The 23,357-nt window shown below is 33.3% G+C and overlaps 1 protein-coding gene across 1 annotated transcript; it reads left to right on the top strand.

Annotated features, from left to right (window-relative positions):
- Positions 1 to 533: 533 nt before the first annotated feature.
- On the top strand, positions 534 to 23,146 carry LOC146539082 (mitogen-activated protein kinase kinase kinase 7-like). Its single transcript, XM_085186036.1, has 10 exons — positions 534 to 802; positions 879 to 1,178; positions 1,390 to 1,569; positions 2,963 to 3,098; positions 4,474 to 4,574; positions 4,870 to 5,631; positions 6,131 to 6,218; positions 20,300 to 20,484; positions 21,344 to 21,454; positions 21,896 to 23,146. Exons 1-10 carry the CDS (start codon positions 719 to 721, stop codon positions 21,986 to 21,988), a joined length of 2,040 nt encoding a protein of 679 aa, XP_085042162.1. The 5' UTR covers positions 534 to 718; the 3' UTR covers positions 21,989 to 23,146.
- Positions 23,147 to 23,357: the final 211 nt, after the last annotated feature.

The following is a 23,357-nucleotide window of genomic DNA, read 5'->3' as shown; positions in this document are numbered from 1 at the left end:
AACGTGTAAAAAAACATCTATTAACTTTCAAAATTTTCCTAATATGATTAGTTCTATAAATATGAGGTAAACTTACATTGGATAATCCTAAATCTTGAAATCTCACATAAAATAACTTTTTTGGCAAGTAACAATTTTTCGCAACAAGAAAATTCAAATTGATATAACTTTTTTATTTATGAATCAATTGTAATAAATAAATACTTAATGCTAAGCCAAGTTTGCCAGAATCCAATACTGGAAACTGCATTTAAATCGGTTAAGCCGTTTCTGATATGTATCTTCTATGTATATACCAATCAGCTTAGATTTTATTGTAAGTATAGATACAGCAGCAGGAAATTAAGAGGAAATGTAAAATGTGTAACATACAAGTGGATGGTAAATGAAGTGAGCTGGAGACAAAAATACCTAATTTATTATAATTGTAATTTTTAGAATTATAAAATATACAGTACAGTAATCTTTTTGAAGTTGTAAATTATTAATAAAATTAAAATAAAGTAGGTATTCACTGGCAACACTAAATGTGACATTTATTCTTCAGTTTCAAAGATGGCGGCCTTGTCGCAGTTGCTATTCTTTGCTAAACAATAACCAGAAAATTGATATAACCACCTATTTTTATCACTATTCTTAGAATTTGGTGCTAAATATATAATTAATAATAGTTATTTATTAAGTTAATTATTTTGATAATGTGATATTAAGTGAACCCATGGCTTCCAATGTGCAAGATTCGCCTGTATTTCAGCAGCCGTTCGTTGAGGAGATAGACTATAATGAAATTCAGGAATTAACGGTATTTAAATTACTATATGTATGTTTACCACTTCCATAATAGATTAAAATCTGAAATCATATTATTTTGCGAACAGGTAGTAGGTAAAGGAGCGTTTGGTGTGGTGTGGAAAGGCTTATGGCGGAATAAATTCGTAGCGATAAAACACATAAATTCAGAAGCTGAGAGGCGCGAATTTGCTATCGAAGTGCGACAGTTATCGCGTGTGTGTCATCCTAATATCGTAAGCCTATATGGAGCATGTACGAAAGGCGCCCAAGTATGTCTTGTTATGGAGTATGCTGAAGGAGGTTCATTATACAATGTGCTGCATAATCGCCCTAAGCCCAAATACAGTGCAGCTCATGCTATGAGCTGGGCTCGACAATGTGCTGAGGTACGGTAACATCCTATGGTTTTAAAGCTTACAACTAAACGATTAGATGAAAATAAACACAAATGTTATTGTTTATTTCTAAGTGATGTTATGAGAAATTATGTATACTAATTATAGTATAATAACATATTTTTTATATCAGATTTATATAAATTTACAGCTCTTATGCTAATCCTGTTATAGTATTAATTATCTTTAATTTAATTTTCAGGGTGTAGCCTACCTCCATGCTATGAAGCCAAAACCACTTATACACAGAGACTTGAAACCCCCAAACTTACTATTAGTAGCTGGTGGACAAAAATTAAAAATATGTGACTTTGGTACAGCAGCTGATAAAGCAACATATATGACTAATAATAAAGGAAGTGCGGCATGGATGGCACCAGAGGTAAATATGTTTTTAGCTTCAAACTGTATCCCAGATATATAATATGATAGAGTAAGGAGAAATAATGCTGTGTTGATGTATCAAATAAAAAATAGAGAATGAAGCATACTTATTCTCCGTTTTCCACCCAATTTAAACATTTTCTATTCAGTTGTGGAACTCAATTCTATTTCTTCACTTTGTCTTGACAGAGCATGGAAGTGAAGTAACAAATTCCCTTAGTCTCTCAGTTGGGATATATTATGTATGTAACGTAAATAAAACACTTGAGTTCATAATAAATATTGTATTGGCTAGGTAGCCTGACACACTAAACTTGTCATATATAATTCTAACTTACCCACTTGAATTTACTTTATTATTTAACAAAGCAAATAAGTACCTTCATTTAAAATCTACATAACATCTTTGACAATTCCTTACTTTATATAGACAGGATAAAACCCACAATTATCACATTTACAATCAATTACTTTCCTACTACCACACATTGGCCTCTAAATAATATTTAAACAATTCTTATTAGTCATTCATCTATATGTACCAAATAATGTTTTTGGTTATGTTACAGTAATATTCCAATTGTATAACTAAACTTGTGAATCAGTAGATAATAATTTAGATTCAATTAGTACATATAAATCTTGAGTTCTTAACCATTTATCTTGTCTCTTTTGTTATCTTTTAATATTGTTTTGTATTGTTGTTTTTTTATATAAATGTTCAATTTCAATTTTTTTATATATATATAATTTTGTATTTATTGTTATTTTGTTAAAATGATTTGTTGTGAAGCCAAATGCAGCAAACGCAAAGCAAACGCTGCTTTCAACCGCCTATGCATATGTGAAAGAATTTCACATAATATGAATAACTCTTACTATGTAATAATCACTAGAAAATGTTAAATAAATAAATAATCACAATATTAATAATATGTACTAAGTTTTAAATGTTCATTATTGCGTTGGCCAGTCACATCCATGTGCCTATGTTTTTAAATTTACATATTACTGTAATATATTTTGGAAACTATTTTTTTATAAACAATCCCAAATAACTTCTACTCCCAACTATAATAGATTAATAATAAGTGTTGAGGCTGTAGAGGCAGGTAATGGTGTCATAATTTAGATTCTCACTCAGAGAAAATTTTTTCAAGAAATATTTTCTTTTTCACATTCTGGTAGCAAGATAAACTCTAGTATTGAGTTGCACCACTTATGCAAAAAGCAATGTCTCAAATTTAGGCAGAGAGTTGAGAACAAAAACTTAACATGTTGTGTTTTCTCTCCTTAATCGAAATTTAATGTACAAGTTTTTTTCTTCTGTTAGATTGTTAACAATGGAGTGAAGAAAGTAAAAGTTTTTAAACAATGTTTTAATATTTCAGGTTTTTGAAGGTTCTTCATATACAGAAAAATGTGATGTATTTTCATGGGGCATCATATTATGGGAAGTACTTTCTAGAAGAAAACCATTTGAAGAAGGGGGATCTGCATTTAGAATTATGTGGGCAGTACATACGGGTATGCAATTAAATTCAAATTTTATTTAATAACATTTTTTGCAAGGTGTTATGTCGTGCATATTTTTTTTGTTCTTTTATTTTTTTGGGTCTTTTGTGATTTTGTGAATGTTTACGGGACTGTTCACGGGAATGGGACTGGAAAAGTCCCCAAAAGCTTATTCCTGTAGCCTTCATTTTAGTTTGTGTGAACTTTAAAATGAAAACTAAATAATTTAAAGATGTGTTCAGAGTTCTCTTTCATACTATTCAAGGTATTATCGATATAGCTGGTTATATGCAGAATTTCAGCAATCTACTCGTACTCTCGTTAGTTGTGCTTTGTATGACATTCACTATGTGTAAGTTGTTAATGGAAGAACAAATGAAAACAGCTTTATGCTTTTAACCATATAGCAGAGTAGAGTAGAAGGAAAGTGTTAAGGCACTGTTCTCAGTATCTTGCCCTACTTTCGAGATATTGCCTCTTGAGTGGCTGAGTTCAACACCGTGCTTTGGCTGCCAGAGCAGAGAAATGTGAATAATTTAAACATAATCAATACTCCAAAAAACTATTATTATTATATAATATAATTATAATAATTTCTGAATCTGAACCAGTAGTTACTGAGATGAGCACATTTAACAAAACATTTTTTTCCTTTATAATATTAGTATAGATTTCAATTCTCCAGAACTAATTTTCTTCACATAAATGATCTGTCAATGTCTGATTCACCATTTTGACTCATTTGTATCTTTATAAGGAAATGTGAACATTGGTTCATGCCTAAAATTTATAAGATATAGTCATGTACTAATTACTTATTTAGTCATTTTGTGTTTAGTGTTACTGATTTAAAGAGGCTTCCTTAAATCGGTTTTGTTTTGTTTTTGTTTAAATGTAAAGGTAAATAAATATAATATATTAAATTTAATATAATAATATCTTAAATTTTAACCTTTTAGATTTTTTTTATATAGATATTAAAGATAAAGATACAAATAAAACATAATATTTGCCACAAATTTAATAAATATGTGAATCAGAACAAAACAAATATACTTATAATTTTAATACACTTTTGCTTAGTAAACATTTATTTGTAAAAATTTTAACAGCCTTAATCCTTCAACAAATACATATGTATATGGAATTTTGAAAAAATACATCAATTTATATTTTATTAAAACTATAAGATTAAGAAGTGAATATGGAATATCTTATTACTTTTTTATCTTTCCACTATATTCATAGGAACCCAACACCTGCCATGCTTTGTATGCTGGAAACATCCAGATCCCTCAAGTGGAAATCGAACCTGCTTCTGCACAATGACAGCTTCTTATCTTATAAATAATAATAATTTAAATATTTGTTGCTATATCCATTTCAGGTCAGAGGCCAAATTTAATAGAAGGATGTCCAGAACCAATTGAAGAGCTGATGACTCAATGCTGGCATAAAGTACCGGCAGAGAGACCCAGTATGGCCAAGGTAACTATTTATTTATATTTATGTCTATATAATGTTTTAGATACTTTTTTTAACTTAACAATGCATCTCATCACAATCCTTTCATCACTTTCCGCCCAGTTTTTGAGACATACACTATTGAAATAAAACATACACTAAATTTTAAAAGAAGTTTATTAAAATACAATAGTGAAGACTGGGTTTAAATCGGCTAAGCCATTTCTGAGATTAGCGCACAAACGCACAGACAAAAATTTACTTAATTACCGTAGACGACTGTTAAAGGCAAATTAATATTTTTAATTTAATTTACCAGGTAGTAGAAATAATGGCTGCACTATGCGAGTTCTTTCCTGGCGCTGATACGCCTATCAACTATGACGACCTAGAAATAGATGACTCAGAAAACTTGGACGAGGATTACGGCCCTTACACGCAGGATAGCTTTGAAACAGAAAGTATCGTGCAAACACACAACCCCATACATTATCCTCATGAAACTGCTTCAAATCCTGTCGTTTATAGGAATCCTGAGACCATATCTAACATATCGCCTAGGCCTAGAAGTTTCGTTGAAGCCCAAGTAAGCAAATTACAAAACCTAATGGCGGAAGCTCAACCTAGAATGCAAGCAATGGACGCGGATCCACACAGAGCTGTTAAAATACCACAACAATTCAAAAGAGATTTAGAACCAGGCAGATCTAACCTGACTCCCAATCATATAAGCGAAGCTAGCACTCCAGATACACTGCAAGTGTTAAGAAGTCCAGCAATATTCAGTGAAAGTTCCTCCCCAAGGGGAATATCACCTCTAGCTAATTACAATATAGGTAATATGAATCCTCGACACATAGATATAGAACAGTATTGGAACAGAGAGAATGATAAGTCACCAAGAACAGCGTCACTAAGTACGACAAATTCGACGAGAAAAGAGGATTTTAATCAGAATTATTGTGATAGATTAAGTGCGGGAAATAGTCCAATGATACCGATAAAAGAGTATAACGGCAATAGTCAGGTTACGCCTGTAGATGCGAGATTTACAACGCCTTTGCAAATTGAAGTTGATCCTGTAAGTTGATGTTGCTTTGTTTTTATTTTGTGTGTTTAGTGGCCATCTAAAATATATGTTACATGAATTTCATAATTTTGTGACCCCTTGCGTCATTGTCATAGCTGGTCATATTTGTTTAGACTTAGCCTTTTGACTGTAGCCGATATCTAAATGGCTCAGTAATTTTTTATTACTTCCCTGGTCTGGTAAGACATACTGCGGCGCTGAGTTCCGAAATAAGTTCTCTAGTTTCTTAGTATCTTCACACTGAGTTCCCTCTGCCCCTATCCTGCTATATGCGTGAAACTAAAAAAATGCGCTTAAATGATAATAAATTGAATTAATTTTTATGTTATAGACTTTAGATTTATAAATAAAATACTGAGTATGTTTTTCATTTATAAAAACATTAAGTATTTTCTTACCAAATCAATAACATGATGAGAAGCAGTTAGTTTTATATTTCTCGACACCAAGTAGTAAATTTTCAATACATAAAAGCTTTAACCGTTTCCAGAACATGTGGGAGTTTAAAGATTTGAGAGATTCACTCAATTTTGATGACTACATGGACATACGGAGTTCCGACTTCCACGTGCCTGTTGGTGAGTCATACATGCCATTTGTAAACAGTGTTTTTGTCAGCAAAAACACTGTTTACAAATTTCATTTCATTTTAAATGAAACCACAGTTTTAGCTACTCTATAAAAGCCTAATACAATTAAAAATTATAAAAAATGGAAAAAAAATCTGAACAAAATACTTAAATAAAAAAGTTATCGTTGTAAAATAAAACGCTATTTGTTAAGGACGACGCGCACACACATTAACCTATCAAAGGGACATCGCCGCACACGCCTCATTCTAGTCGTAGGTATTGGCGATAAAGTCCAAAGTTGCTTAACCTTTAGTAGTAGTGTTTACGTTATTGGTATCTGTGCGCGAATAATCACATGAAATACAAATATGGATAAACGTGAAATGAAAAAAAATCCCACGTCTTTAGGTATCGGTTCTCTGTAATATGCTGTTCCCGTAAAAGGAGAGCTGACGATTCCACCCTGACTAGTTTTATTTGCGACTTTGCCCGCTTTGTCATATGGAAATAAGTATAGTACAGTTGACTAGTCGTGACCATTCTTAAGTTGGGTGTAGGAATGACTTGCACAGTTTTGGTTTTTTTATTTTTTTATTCAAACCAGTGGTTTTCATCTTTATAATATTAAAGTATAGAGGAAGACAAATAATTAATAGAAATATATTTGTTGTAAGAATATTACGATAAATATTTTTTTTTTAAAAATAATATTAATTATTGTGCCACTACACCACCACTACTCATAGTATCAAGTGCTTATAATAACTTCATTTAAACTATTTATTTTGGAAAATTTAATTAAATTTCTAAGAAACACAAACATGGCCCATAAACAGGCGCCTCATAATAAATTATATTATTCATATTTCACAAATATAAATGTAACATTTTATTACACGTCGTTATGAATTAAGAGCAATGCTTTCGTGATTGTTTTATTGCTTAATGTTGGCCAGTTTATTATATTTATCTTCGTCTTATGTTGAAAATACTATATGATTAACATAATAATTGCTAAATTAAAAAAGTTTTCTTAAATAAAAAAGAAACTTAAAGAATATATTGTGTTTCTTTCAAAATTGCCGAATATTTATCTTTAAAGTTATGTGTAAATAAAATCGTTATAGTTAAACAAATTATCATTAATTTGCAGTTATATATTTAAAAAATCTAATTTAAAAAAAAAACTTAAAGAATATTTTGCGTTTTTTCCCCCAATATTATGAGTAGCCAATGAAAGATTAATTTTAATTTTTAAAAATTTTAAATAAGACTTTCTAATTTATTTTTTTCAAATAAAGTGTAATCGATATAAATTCATGTTTACCGACGCAGTCTAGTCTATACTTAAACCATGCATCATGCGCGAGCAACGATGTAAACGTCCTGTGCCAGGACTCGTTGACTCACTTGCTACGTATTTAACATTTATTTTATCTTTTTTATCTATATGAAAGATGTGTATTTATTTGTGTTTCATTAACTGTATATAGTCTCTGTTTGTACATTGTAATAATCATAGGTTAGATAATCTGAGAGCATTTGTATTGAATTCTGTTTCATAATGCCTCTTTTTGATCAAACGGAAAGCCTTGTTATTAGGTTTCTTCAGTGTGCTATAGGCGGCAAACTATATATAAGGTATATTAAAAAATATATAATTTTAATGTTTATAACCATTTTAATTATCGTCTAGGATTTCTTTTCATATACATACATGTATTTATCATATTGATATAATAATTATATTTACAATTATATTTAGTAGTTATAAAATAAACCTTCGTACTGTAATATAATCCGAAAATAACATATTACAATTCTATATTCGTATACCAAAGAATATATAACAGTTATTATAAATAAATAATCGACAAGTGTGGCCATTATGACTAACCAGATCGTATCTTAGTTGGCACGTCTATGGAATATGACATGGCCGTGTATCTTTTGGCATTGTTCAATACAATACTATATTGTCCTACGTAAGACCAGGTAATCGTTTAATTATAGCATTAAAATTTATACCTCTCATATATGTATATGTATGTTATAAGATGGCTTATGATATATAGAGGCCAGTCGTGGTGCAGGGGCGCAAGCGTGAATGTAAACGCGAGAGATCGTGGGTTCGATTAACACTCGAGGAAGTGAAATATTTATTTAATGCCTTCAGAATTCGACAGAAAGTGGGGACCGAATTTGACTTACCTTACCGAATTTGACTCCCTCTGCCTTCCCTTCTATATGCGGAATACAGCGTGAAGCTGAAAAAATGATATATATGTAATGGCCGTATTTTACGCCGTTTAGAACTGAATCACATACGCACGATATGATGGCCGTAAATTGTATGTTTAATAAAAAATCTTATATTAGCCGGTTACTCAAATATATGCGATATGGCAACGTTGTTGTTTCTATTTGTGGTTTCAGAATAATTATATTATTAGCTAAGATTATTTTATTATAATATTTTTCTACATAATTTTAAAATATTGTCATCATGTATTCCACAAAATAAATGATAAATAGGCATATAAAATAAAGTAATATTTTTGTATAATAAACTTGACTAATATAATGATCTAATCATTATTATCTCTACTCTCTTGTCCAATCTCATTCTATTTTAGTATTTGGATGGTGCTCTATAATAATATAATTATAATTACTATCAAAAATCATTTAGTTTCACATTAAAATTCATATACAGTCTGTAGCGGCTAGACAACACGGGACCATGTTGTCTTATTTCTCACGTTTTATTAAGACAGTTTCGTAGAGACGGCAATTCGTCGAAACATCTGAAGTAATGGCTCGCCATTTGATAACAAATAACCCTGCAAAATATCATACGTTACTCACGCATGTTCTGTCCTATTTAACTTAATTTTCTTCAACTTCCTCCATCATTCAGTGCCAAAAATTGGACATTAATATTGTCCGTCACAATAAAAACCTAAATGTGCTACCGGTGTTCGCAGCTATTCCCAGCGATTTTTCTAATTTCGTGACACAGGAAAAACTTGTAAAAATATAATTTTGCCAATAAATTTCGCCTGACCCATTTTCTTCGCTTTTATTAATACAAATGAATGAACAAGTTCAATTTCTTGGCTGAGCGCTGAATCAAGGGAGGCTATTTTGGGTGCGCATTATACAGTTTGTCCATAATAGACGAAAACGTTACAGCGCTACATTTTGGGTGCATTTATAAATCCGTTTTATTCCGAACGCCGTTCGGTCCAGATGTGGCTCGGGACGGTCCCGCCGTGACTCATGGTTCTCGGAAGAGGCGCGTCTATTTTAGACTGTGTCCGCTTACCTTCTAGGAACCAACTATGGGACCAACGACCGATCGCAACACTGAAGTATTGTTAGATCGCGAACGCGGGTTCCTTCTGCTACCACCCAGTTCCTTGATATATTCTCGCTAAAACGTATTTTATGATTGGCTACAGAGAATTCCTGAAACTACGAGATTATCGATTCTTAGATTTTCAAATTATACGCCAATATTGGAAATGAATACAAATTTTCTCAAAATATACTACATTTTTTTTTCTGAGAGCCAAAAGTAATGCGTTGTTAATGTCAGTTTCAGTTTGTGTACGCACATATGGTTTGACGGATCCTGTTTATACGTCGTTTCCGGAACACGCAAATCACTCAAAATGTTAATGGAAAGATAATATTAAAAACTATTTCATTTTTCATAAAACTGTAAATCATATTTTTATTTCATAACCTGAAGTTGTCAAGTTAAATTTTCATATAGTGTTTCCCATTAGCGTGTCTTGCGACGCGTGCCCTGCTGAATCAGGCCTCGGACGTCAATGCGGTAAGAGCAGCATCGCGGTAAAGTAAATAACTCGTAATATTTTCATGGGTGCCGCCGCGGCGGGCTTCTTGGCCGTTATGCGTTGCTCAAATAAACAAATGTGCTGATTTTTATATAGATAAACTGCCTCTTTAGAACTGCTCGCTTGCTGCCCGCTCTATCTATTCGCTGTAACAATTAATTATATTTTATGAATCGAGGAGTTTGTGTATAATTTACATTATTCCAATTTATTTATTGCAGTTGAACTTGAATCTTGGGTGTGCAAAAGCACTTTTTTTTAGAAAACGGTCTGACTCACTTATCCGTCTATTTGCGTTGCACGTGTGTTTTTTTTTTTCGCTAATTTTCTTTTATTTTTAAAAGACGCACCCGCCGTTGCGCAAACGTCACGCAGAATTAGTCACGTTAAGTCCACCTATTGTTAAATCGAGCCGGCACATTTGTATTTGTCGGATGTCAACAGAAACGCATAGTGCGTGCACGCGTGAATCAGCTCGATACAATTAATCTAATTTAAGGTTATCGGGGAGGCATGGGACGGGCTCGTCGTCGCACAGTCTCGCGCAGCCGTCGCGAGCCGGCGCATCGCCCGTTGCAATTGCGATGCAATCGCGCGGACACTTGAAAACTTGTTAAAACTAAATACATCCTTATAACTGATTGTGAATTTAATGTTTTTTCTCTAGAATATTTTAACTTTTTGAGAAATTAAGTGTCGGCATTACAAGCCGTAAGAACTAAGAAAAGTATCTTATTTTTTGTGTGTGTTATACTGATGGTAAACTGTGATCAAATGCGTGTACTGTCAAAAAAGTTGTATACTCTATGATTTAGGCGGGTGAGATGCCGCAAACAGACTGTTCTGTTAAAGTTTCAATAACAGTGCAACCTAACCGTAACAAGTTACAAGTCTTCGTTGACGTTTTCATGAGTAAGTAATGCTTAAAAATCTAAGAAGTATATAATTAGCTATTAATTTGTTTTATATATAACAACATATTTATAAGTATTTACTAATAATTTTATTAATATTTTTTATGTAAATTTCATTGGTTACTTTCTTTATTTCTTCATTGATTTTCTAGATAGTACAGTAGGTACTATCCTAGAAAATCAATGTATAGTACGGCGTATAAATAAACGTGAAGTTGAAAAAATGAAAATTATTTTTTTAAAAATTAATAGTTTTATATATATAGTAGTAATTTCATTTTAAAATAATTATGGACTCAAAAAAATCATAATTATAGTTTTTAAAAATGCCACTAATGTCTTCAGAATTCGGCGTAAAACGAAGAACGGAGTCTTCTTACTCTTCTTAGTCTTCTCTGCCTACCCTGCTATGTGCAGGATACAGTGTGAAGCTAAAAAAATATTTTTTTCAATAAACTTATATACTATAATAGAACGTAATAATCGCTAGGACCGTCACGTGAATCGCCTTCAATCCCAGCAAACGATAACCGAGAGAAAATAATAGGCTGTCAAAAGGTATTGCCAAATTTTCTTAGCAAGTGGCTATCAAGCGTCGAGTGACGATTTCGTCGGGCGGGTGAATCACTTTTATTTAATTATTTAATGAGCAGGGTCGTTGCGACGTACGTAGTAAACAGCTAATAAAAGTTACCTCAGAATCGGGAAAAAAACTGACTCCCAAGGTCACTCACATTGGTTTGATAGCTTTGATATGATATCTTGGAATTAGTATATCTTTATTTTTACCGATATGTATAAAAATACAAAAATAAATATTCTTTTGAAAAAATATAAAACTCAATTCCTGGATTCACCTATGAAATTCGCATATGGCAACACTCACTCGGCCGCTATCCAAAATTACGGCCGCTCTAAATTTATTCCCAATGTTAACTCTTTTGTTGTACGGATATCTCCGACGACGTAACAACTTCTTTGAAGATCTTAAAATAACCATGTATACGTGCGTTTATCAGATAGACCCTTTGGAGTGAAAGACTTGTTTGTTTATCATTTAACCCTGTTTACGTTGTACTCATAAACCCGACTAGAATTCATAACAGTTAAGTCCTATCCCTATCCCGATTAGTAATCCTGAAAATATTCCCCAAGCGGACATCAAAACAATAAGAATATGGAAAATAAATGAGGAGTGGTGAGACATTTTGCAGACGGCGCTTAACGTGATTCAGTCTGGAATACGATTGCCTTTATAGCTTTGATGGTGGTGCGCGTGCGGGCCGTTGGCATCCCGATGCGATATGACTAACCCGCTATACATACAATCAAAATATGTGACAAGTTTATTTCTATTTGAAACAACACTCGATTTATCCCATCGCAAAGTTAAACATCTGCTGATTTTTTTTTGACGACATAAGTAGGTCGGGGCTCGCTTGTGCGTCACTGGCCGCGGCTAACTTACGTTTACGCAAAAACGTTACTCCTATGACCTCGACTCGGAAGTGTATCTCGGTAAATTGTAATTTTGTCGACGCCATCGTTATGTTATTATATAATGAGAGTGTTTCTTTTTAGTAATTATTTATCTAGTTCTTTAAAATACGTTAATTTAGGTAAAAATTGTATAAATTAAAGCATATTAGTTTATAGAAATTCCAATAAAATTTTATCTTATAATGGCAGTGAATGATATATCCATCGAAATAAGTCAATAAATTTGTGACAATCTATGGCCCTGCAAGTTTTTGATAATCATTTTCTGGGGTTGGATGTAGATTCCAAGTGTTTCAGTATGAGGAATAAATAATTGACGGAATGTTTGAGGAAAAAAAGGAAAATGATTTCTTGTTTAGCTCCAGTAGTAAATTATTTATTATCTATTTTCATTTAATCACTTACTATTATCATATAATAATTATAAAGCGACTTCAATATTACCCCCACTCAATCAAAGAAAAAGCAAGTAAGCGTTATCATTTTAAAGTGTTTTTTAAGTGTTTCTGTATCACTTAGGAATGAATAATACTTATAAAAAAGTATAAATCTTACTCGATCTTATTTGGACACAGTGCTGCAATAATTTACTGATGGTTAAATCTTACCACTTCTAATATTATACTCGCTATACTAGAAATGGTACATAGCTTATTATTCCGCTTCTAAAATTGTAAATTAATATTAATCTCCTAGATTTTTCCCTATAATTTTTAAAATATTTAGGTGTTGTTATGAACAAATTTCAATATTGATATTCAGCAATTGCAATCGAGCTACTAAATATAATATAGTCCAAATGCAAGCTGTCGATCCCGCGAAATGTAACATTGTTTCACACTGTTTACTAATATGTGTGTTTAATTGAAATACAATGTTGTTGCACTCTGGTGTGGGCGGTTGTCGGTGTCAGAGGTAGGATGCAGAGTGAAGCAAACGTCCGAATTTGACGTTTTAATATTTATAATTTATATGTAGCTTTATATAATTTTTTAGAACGGCGTTAAGTTCCGCCATTCATGCGCAATGTCTCTAAAGAGTGCAGATCGTCGTACACTAGGCTCCCTATGCCCAACCTGCCACATGCGAGATACAACGTAAAGCTGAAGAAAAGAAATTTAGGGTTATTATTTTTGCTAGGTAAATAAATAATTAATAAGACTAATTAAATTTTATATAAAGTAGTAGTAGTAGTAGTTTATATGCTTATATTTGTCATCAAGAAATGATCAAATTATTATACTTTTGCGATCGACCGCCCATATTCCATCTCTTTCATGCCCTTCTTAGGTCACTTGGATCCAAAATCTTCATCTTCGTCATATTTATAAATATTGCAATATGTAAATTTTAATTTGCCTTTCATTGGCATACTAATGAAAATATGATAAATAAGACTTTTATTATATCTACTCATAAAATGATGCACGTTGTGGACCCGTTCAGTGTATTATTGGTGTATATTAATACAATGTCAATGATATCGCAGGATGCCACCTTGAGAACAAACATGTTAAATGTAACGTGACTCATTAAATCACTTCCAGAAATATAATATTGCCACTCACTGAACTTAGAAATATATAGTGGAACATATTTTTAGATTCAAGTAATATGTTATACTTGTAAGTGTTCACTTGTGTTGTGACATTTCTCTTTTTGTCCTTAATCATGCATACTCTATGCTCTCTTACTCTTACTCTTAGACAGAGAGGCCATTCGTGGTGCAGGAGCACAAAGTGTGACTGTAAACGTGATAGATTGAGGATTCCATTTGCACTCGAGGAAGTGAAATATTTAATGTTGCCATTATATGTTCTGATGTCAATGAGAAGCCCGACATTGAATTTCGCCGCTCAACACGCAATGCTGACAATCGGGAACGTAGTGTCTCAACACTAGGTTCCCTCTGCCTGGCCCTTCAGTGTGCGGGGATGCAACGTGACGCTAAAAAATTATAGTTCAATGTTCTTTTTACCTATAAATTATGATGACATCTTAGGAGGGTTATTTATTATTACTTGCTGATTATAAAATTATTAAGATCAATGAATGCGTTAATGGGTCTAAAATATATGGACTTAGTATATTTCTTTTTAATTTTTTTTTGCGGTGCAGAAAACGTATAATAATAGGACTATTGACAGAAAACAAATTAAACACAACCGATTCCACTCGACCGCTTCAATCACTTATCGCCCAATTTGTAAATGAAAAATGGAGTGATAGTAGAAGCAACAGGAAGCTATACAGAAGTGATTGGCAAAGGTATCGTTGTGAAACAGCTCTGGTTGAGTCATACGTGTATTTTAGAGATGTGCTCCCGTGCCGCGTGGCCGCTGCGAACACACTACCTCGTGAATTATACTCTTAATTGCAATCTATTGTTCTAAATTGCTATTAGTGGGCCAGTAAAAAATCTAATGATTTCTTACGGTTCTCACAATGATTCTTTTAACTGTAAAATTATTGTAATTTAACTTTAATCATTCGAAGTTTTAATTACACCTAAATGCATAAAAATTGATTCCAGCTTGATATATCGTGAAATAATTAATACTTTATTGTTATAACTTATTGTTTAATTTTCTTATTATTAAAGTGGACTTATATTTAATTAATCTTTAAACTTGAACACTACATTACTTACATAAATTAGTATCATTTTATATAAATAATACAATTTTTTGTTATTAACAATTGATTTAAACAAATAGTCCTATTTTAAAGATTTAATGTATATTCAATTCGTCACTTTTTAAATATAAACTTTATTGATAACCTGCTCTTGACTTTTTGATTCAAATAAAGTGCTGACTGCGCCTCAATTGAGCTACTAGCATATTAAAGGTGTATACTGCATATATCGTGCACAGCTTAGCAGTAAATTTTGATTGCCACTCAGTATGACCATTTAATTCATCGACGTAACTAGGAAATGTATGATCTCAACCATTCTTTGATGTGATCTGGATACAATCACGCAGGAATATAGCACATTAACAGCGACTGGCCCAGATCTAATTTCCCCTAGAAGTTGGCACGAAATTGTAAACTGCCCTCTTTACAATGGACGCTAAATACCGAGCACTGTTTAGCCTGACACTTAGCAGTTCTTTGCTTTAATGGCCTATATATTACTTAGGTCAAGTCTTCGAGCTTGATTCTTTATGAATTACTTGAGGCTACCAGTGTTTAACAGATTTAAAAAAACTTTTGAATTATAAATTAAAATATTATGTTTGCTTCAGCTTTTATTTTGATTCATTCAAAGAAATCGTAAAATATATTAAATTGGGATAAATGATTGTCTTGTATAAAGATAAAACTTCTGTCATCTTTGAGGAAATAAATAATAACGAAATCGTCGCACATCGTGTTGTAAACTTGCATTCTCTTTTAGCACCAAATAAATCAGCGTGATTGTCTCATCGCTGAGTTCAGCCTCGCCGTACGTATTATTGTCCTTTATTTATTTTTTATTTTTATAATTGTACACAAGGACGCCTAAATTCGGGCGGCAGATATTTCCGGATCACATGAATCTGTCTCGAATGAATCAGACTTTTTTTAAAAGTTGGATGTACGATGTAATTCTTGTCACCCGTTTAACGTGATTCGAACATTAAAAGTTTGGACATTCTGTGGATTTTTGGCACTCCACTTTTAAGTAAATAAGACGGCACTTCAATTTCTCCTGTCTAATTATACCTGTCGCGATAAAAAAGACCGAATCTTGTTTATCTATTATTAGGTTTTTTTTTGGAAATTTCTAATGCAATCTGTCAACGTCCGGATTAACCACTGTGACATTTCCCTGCTTCAGAAGTCTTTAAATACACGCGATAAAAAACTGTCACCCCATGGCCAATTCCCGTAGGATGTCAAGCTCTGACGCAATCCGAAAAGTCTGCATCCCGTCGCGACGCCAAATCTAAAACATATTAATGCCACCGATCAAAGAGCTTTTACTAACCCTTAGATTTACGACATCACTATATCGATACCAGCAAGCATCTGCTCATCGTATAACATTTTCAGTCGATTTCCAAACTCACAATCTATTATCAATTTGGTTACATCATGTAAGTTTTATGATTTACAAAAAAAATATGTATGTGTCATCCGAAATAAGGCGTATTACTTATATAAATGTTATAGATTATACTCTATAAAAAGAAGATCTCTTGCAATAATTCGACTCACGTGATTATCTCGACGTAATCTATTCTTAAAGTATTGGACTGGTCCGACGTTAATAAGAACATGAGTGCAGTGATTTATCGGTGTAATATAAATAACGGTACCAAATTGCACCTCGTTATTGTTTAGAGTGCACCCCCCTTGCCAAATTTGACTTCATTGTCATTTTTAAGCCTATTAACGTTTGAGAGGTTGACACCTAAGCCATTTCATCATGAATGACGTTTTATTCACGTAGTTGGCACTCGTCTATTTGTTTGCGTTTGATCGTCCTAAATAGATTAGTGAATTTAAAAAAAAATTTGCTTCTCAGGATAGGAGATTTCTTTATTATTCTTTATTTTTATTTTCTTTATTTTCTCAGGATTTCTCAGATAGTCTAGTGTTAAGACACTCTGCTCCCCACTTACCACCGATTTCTGAAGGCATTACGTGATAAGAGGCGGAAATCAACTTTGAGCTTTTGCCTCGACACCAGAGTGAAGTAACGAAAATGTTCCTCCAGTGTAGACCGAATCTGTCGCGCCTACATAATCAGCTACAGGCTTGTGCCTCTACACCACTGGCCTCAACTGGACCAGACTAGATTTCAAATGTTATATTTTTTAATTTAATTAATCTAACTAATAACGGCCAGGCAAAGTCAGATATTAAAGTTAAAAACGACAGAACGAAACGTTTAAACGATTACACAAACCACTGCCCGTATTAGTCACAATACTCTAACGTGCGTCCGTCCGGAGACGATCTATCAGCAGGTACGCGAGACTACGCCCCAGCGCTGTCAACGGAGCGCGCGTGCGCGTTAATTATCACGCCCGTATCGTAATTATATATTGTGCACCCTGTTTAATGATGTTGTGACGTAGTTATGTTACTATAAGAGTAGTTTTATAATACTTTAGCTCAATTAAGTGTAGCAGCTTCACGCTTTTTTCCCCATAGCATAGAACGGTTTCCCACTTCGTAATTTTTTTGGGACACTGCGTGTTGAGTGGAGGAACTTGACAAATGCCTGCAGAAATGTAAGCGTTTCAAATTATGTGACATTGTGAGAAGATAACACGTTTTGTTTAGGAAATGTAAATAAAATATTCACATTAATAAAATGCTTATAATAATATAATTTTAAAAATAAATGGAACAAACGATGCATGAAATTTTAAGAAAGAAACACCTGTACTGAAGAAGCGAAAACAATAATATTTTGGAAGACAGCCTGAACATTCACACAATACATATTATTTGACAGTAACAGTATTGTAGTTTACGTCGGAAGTAAATTATTTTTGCGCACTGCACTTTTGGCTCTATGGCGAGAAGTGGCCAAAAGTAAACGTATGAATTGGAAATAGGGCCGTCTGCGATGCCACAATCATCTGAACAGTAAATTATGCCTGCGTAATAGGAACACGCGCCTTACAACCCGGCTTTCAGCCAATACTATAAAGTTGATGTAATGATGATGGCGAGCAACGAGGTTTTAAATATTCACGTAGTAGAAGAGTTATTTATTAATACAAGTCTTTTTGTAAGTAAACATTGGAGTGCCCAAAAGTCGTGCTGTTTTTCAGCCACCAGGTCTATTCCATGGTGGTATCTATAGGGCAAGGGAGACGTGGGCGGGGGTCGTCGACCCAGTGCAGAGAGCGGTACGCGCCCTGCCAGAGAAAACGGCAGAAAACCTGCCGAAGGGCGGCAGCACGTTATCCGCATTTAGCTCTCGCTCGCGGCGCTGAGTCACCAGCCCGCGAATAGCGGCGGTTTGTTTGTTGCACCGCGCTCCCGGCTCTCCCGAGTATTTCGAGAGGCAGTCCTCGCCGCTCGGCCGCCGCGCTCGCACGCCATGCCCCCGCTGCCCGCGCGCCCCTCGCGCCTGCACAGCCGCGAGGCCGGCGTCCTCACGCTCAGGGACACGGTCAGCTGTAGTTGGATATTTTACAGTGAGTGTCGTCTGTCGTCGTCATCTACACACTGAGTTCAGTTCAGCTCGCCGTTGGTTCACGTTTTTACGTTCCTCTAAATACTCAAAGTTTTTGTAAATTTCCAATCCAATTAGGTCCATCCAGAAACGTCTTAATGTTCTTATAATAAGATGTGTTTATCATAATATCCATATTGTTTATTGTTATTTATTGTACATAGTAGGTTGCCAGTATTGTTAATGGTGCTGCAAGTGTTTAAGTTGAATTGTGCATTATAGTCACAGCCAAACCTCGTTCATCTTACTGCTGCCATCTATTTGCGGGAGAAGGAATCGTATACTGAAAGCTGAAATCTAGGTGAAACGTCTTACATCAGCAACCCGAAGTAAATTTAACTCTTTGACGTATTAACCCTAGCGTAAATTGTACTTTTAATTATTTTATGTCCAAACATAACATGTCGCGTTTGTTTAATATACGATCTGATAGCTAACTAGTTATTTGCGAAATAGCAATACTACTTCTACTATAATAGCAATATACTTAAAACGTAAAGTTTCCTTGTTCTAATGACATGAAGCTATCATCCACGTGCACATATAATAAGTAATCTGTAACCGTAATTAGTGTTGGTGTTTATCGGATGGACGCCAAGAGTTGGTTTGGATTTATGTGAATATTGCCTTCACTGCAAGTTCCGAGTTGTAAATCATGCACATGAATATGTTTCTTATTGTTTGTTTACAGAATCATTGAACCAAATACTGCACCTAAATTAAGATTTAATTTAGGTTATAAGAATGTATTTAAAAAAATCGCTTTATCATAAATATTTGAAATGATTTCGCCAATTACGTGTTGGGTTGCGGAAAATTGTTAATTTAAAAACATTCTACCATACTTTAAATCCATGGTCCTGCTCTTCCCCTTTGCCTTTCTACTCTTATATTTTTTTCTACTCACGTCATTCCTGGCCGTCACGTCAAGAAAACAAGTTGCTTGAAACACTGAGTTTCTACCCTGTCATGTAGAAAGTAAGAGAAAGAAAGTCAATTATGTTATACTAATTACTATGAGAAAGAATATTTCTGCCAATAGTTTCTTTGATAAGTACACAAAACAAATAAGGATGGAATGAATTTCAATATGGGTGATTTTTTGCAATCTTGCCTAATTATTAAAAAAATGTTACTAGGTTATTATGTAACCATTACAGAACTGTAAGATATAAGTACTAATACTGAGTAACAGAGCTCAAACATGATTGCACTTCTTTTTGATAATGTGGTTAATGAAGTGTCTAGATTGTTGATTCTCCCTTATAAATATTTAGTAATAATTAAATTCGCAATAGCTAAGATATTGTTTACCATATTATGACATAACAGGAACATATTTTTGTCTGCGTCCCGACTTCAGGCGGAAAATGGAGATTTAAACATCTTGCATATATAGCATAGCATAAAAAGTACACAAACAACTAAAAAAGAGCTGATAATCTTTATACGGCAGAACATATTTTCACCTTTCAAACAAAAAAAACTAAATCAAAATCTGGAAGCTACTATGCTACAGACAGAAATACAGACCCAAATACCCTTCTGTTTTTGTGTCAAAAATGTAAAGCTTCATACTGTACAATATTATATTAATTTCTCAACAAGTATTTTTTATTAAAGGTAACAGTAGCGGGTCAACCCCCGCGGAGGGCGGCGCGCCCCCGCCCACAGAACCCGACCCTGACCTGGACTCCATGCACATGATGCTCGACCCTCACTTGAGGCCAATATCTCCGGACCTTAATAATGAAGAGTCGAAACGAATATTTGAAGAACATAAGCAATTGGCACAGGAGTATCTCAAAGTAAGTCATGTAAAATAGTGCCTTTTATTATTATTAAACTAATTTAACCTTTTGTTAAGTGTCATTTGAGTGCCGTTCTATGGTTAGGCGACGGAAGCTTTTCTGCTTAAAAAAAAACAACAAAAAATAAACCATAATTTCAAACTTTATCACATGTGTAGCCCAAAACAACTATAAACTGTTAATGTTGTATACTTTTATAACATTAATGATACTAATAAACTAATTTCCTTTCTCACATTAAATAAGAAACATTAAATTAAGCAAATCTTCATCAGCACCATAGTATTGTCGTGATGGTCTATTTATAGAGGTATTGCAAGCGTGTTGTTTTTGCCTTCAACACGTGCTGTATACTTTGTATCCGAGACCGGCTCCTACCAAATAGTCTAGCTACAATATTGTAAAATATTGCCATGTCATGTTTTTCTTTATATGTTTTGGCTAATTTTATGTCGGTATTAAAGCTTGGAAGTGTAGCTTTCTGTGGCCGGTATATCTTCTTCTCTCTCTCTCTCTCTCCCATGATTTTTATATATTTTATTTTCGTGCTGTAGAATATTAATTTCTAATAAAAGCATTTTTTGTAACATGATTGCAATAATTATGTATTATTTTGTGGATTTTGTATTCATTAGTGAGAATATTTAATTACTCCTGAATCACCATGTACTCACATATGTAGACTGTTGGGTCGTAATGATAGATACGTTGATTAATATTATGAATTACTTCTAAACTTCTAATCACAAGAAAAAGAGAAAAATATATTTTCTGTCAATTTAACAATGCCTTCATATAATGCTATAACACTGTATACTTATATAGAATTAAATTTTCACTATTGGTCACGTTTCAGATACAAACTGAGCTGGCTTACTTGAGTAAGCACAAGTCCGAGCTAGAGGAGCAGATGGACGACGATGAACTCCGACAGAAGAGAGAAATTATACAACTTGAGAAAGAAAAGGTACAAATAAAGTATTAGCATTAGCAGTAATGAATTGACGCAGTCGAGAAATGTCTGACTGTAATCGTAACGGTTATGGGTCTGATCACCACTATGGTGAATGATAGTTGAATTATTTCCATTTCTTCGCTTTGGTAGATAAAACGCTGCTATGCATTTTTCATTGCTAGCTGTGGCTTCGTGCATTATGCTGGAGGCAGATCATACATTAGGCTGCTTAGTTGCGTGCAAATGAAAATAACTCTTTTTCTCTTATTAACTTATAGAAAAGTTCTAGAACCTAGAACCGTGCTAACTTGGAACAAATATTCATTCATTATTTGATAACCTTTTTGTTCGGCTGAATATATCTTATATATTATTTGCCTTCCGTGCTACATGCGGGATACAGCCAAAAGCCAAAAATATATAAAAATATGAACTATTATACTTAATTTCCAGGACTCGTTAATCAAACTGTACTGCACGCTAAAGAAGCAATGCGCACGAGCAGACGGCGACTGGCTTCTCGCGCCCGACGCGCCGCACGAGTGACGTCACTACTGACACTATGTGAGGGCCACTACTAAAGACAAGGCATTTAATATATGCTTGCACGTGGGAGGGGTCACCCCTGAATGTGTACCAACAAAAAAATAAGCCTGAAAATTAAGAAAAAAACCTTTACAAAAAAGATCATTACAAAACTAATAAACTAATGTCAAGCCATGTTTTCATTGTCTTCATTATTGATGACAATGGTGGTTGTTTTTACTATTGAATTAAGTTGGGTTTTGTGTTTCTAGTCAAACTGAACAGGGATACATTGTGCATTTCTTTATTTAAGGTATTCCCTACGTTTACTTTGTTTTGAGGCCGTCGTTGCAAATAGATACATTTACTTAAATTAACTAAATCTTCATTTCAGACCATGTTGCTCATTTGGTGCAATAACGACATATTTACGAAACGCAATCAAAGTTTTAAAATAATCTTTATCCATACATTGACATAATTATACCACTTAGATATTTTAAATAAAGCAATATGCAAATTTTCCACTTATAGACTATAATATCCATATATATCAATTTTATAGTTAAAGAGTGATACAGATAAACGTTTTTTTTTTAATTTATTTCCCTATGAAAATATAAATTGCTTACAATTGATTTTTTTTAAATATTTTGTTTTCAAATTAATATATTTAATTATTTTAAACCAACTGTAACTGACGGCCTTAAATATCGTAAAAATTGAAGTAAAATTGAACAAATGTAGTGCAGTGCGAAGGACTTGTTTTAGTAGTATGTACATTGATCTCAAGTCAGACGAGCCTTGGGGACTTTACAGGAACTTTTTTTTATTCTATTCTATGCTGTTACGTCCATTTTCTGTTTTTGTATGCTTATTGTTTGACGTCACTGCCTAGCTCGTGTATGGATCTTCCATACAATATTTTTGTTCCGTTTGTAACTAATCTATAGTGGTAGAGAAACGACTTTTAACATGTACTTCTTTTATTTTCATGAAAGGCACGTTTTAGTGCCATTTTGTGGGATTTTTTTATTTTGTTTAAAACATTATAGGGCATTTTTATAAAAAGAAATCAATTTGTATTTAAATATGTGTGTATGCTATATTGGATTATATTTATTTAGGGTAGTGATTAGTGTTAAGTATTGTTAAGTTTAATAAATAGATACAAAACTATTTTGTTTTTTAATCATCTTCCGCCTCTAGCACGCTATAGTTTTTCGTGACAAAATGGACACCACTGAGCCACTGGCAAAAAATATTTACCTTTATAAAATATATCTTTATCTATTTATTTTATTTTTACTAGTAAAAGTAAATTTATAGTAAAACTATTATTTAGCCCTTTGTGAATTCAGAGTATTTAAAGAAACAGCTTTGTTTTAAA

This window comes from Heliconius melpomene, chromosome 5 (genome assembly GCF_056956725.1).
Source record: "Heliconius melpomene rosina isolate 202511_hmr_F chromosome 5, ASM5695672v1, whole genome shotgun sequence".
NCBI lineage: Eukaryota > Metazoa > Arthropoda > Insecta > Lepidoptera > Nymphalidae > Heliconius > Heliconius melpomene.
Note: the sequence above shows the minus strand (reverse complement) of the source record. Positions and strands in the feature narration are given on the sequence as shown.

What these genes read in the sequence shown, in the direction of transcription:
- LOC146539082 (XM_085186036.1), top strand. Translation starts at nt 719, where the DNA reads ATGGCTTCCAATGTGCAAGATTCGCCTGTATTTCAGCAGCCGTTCGTT. An exon ending in ATGAAATTCAGGAATTAACG is followed by an intron (nt 803 to 878) that starts GTATTTAAATTA and finishes TTTTGCGAACAG; the next exon opens with GTAGTAGGTAAAGGAGCGTT. An exon ending in CGACTTCCACGTGCCTGTTG is followed by an intron (nt 6,219 to 20,299) that starts GTGAGTCATACA and finishes TTTTTATTAAAG; the next exon opens with GTAACAGTAGCGGGTCAACC.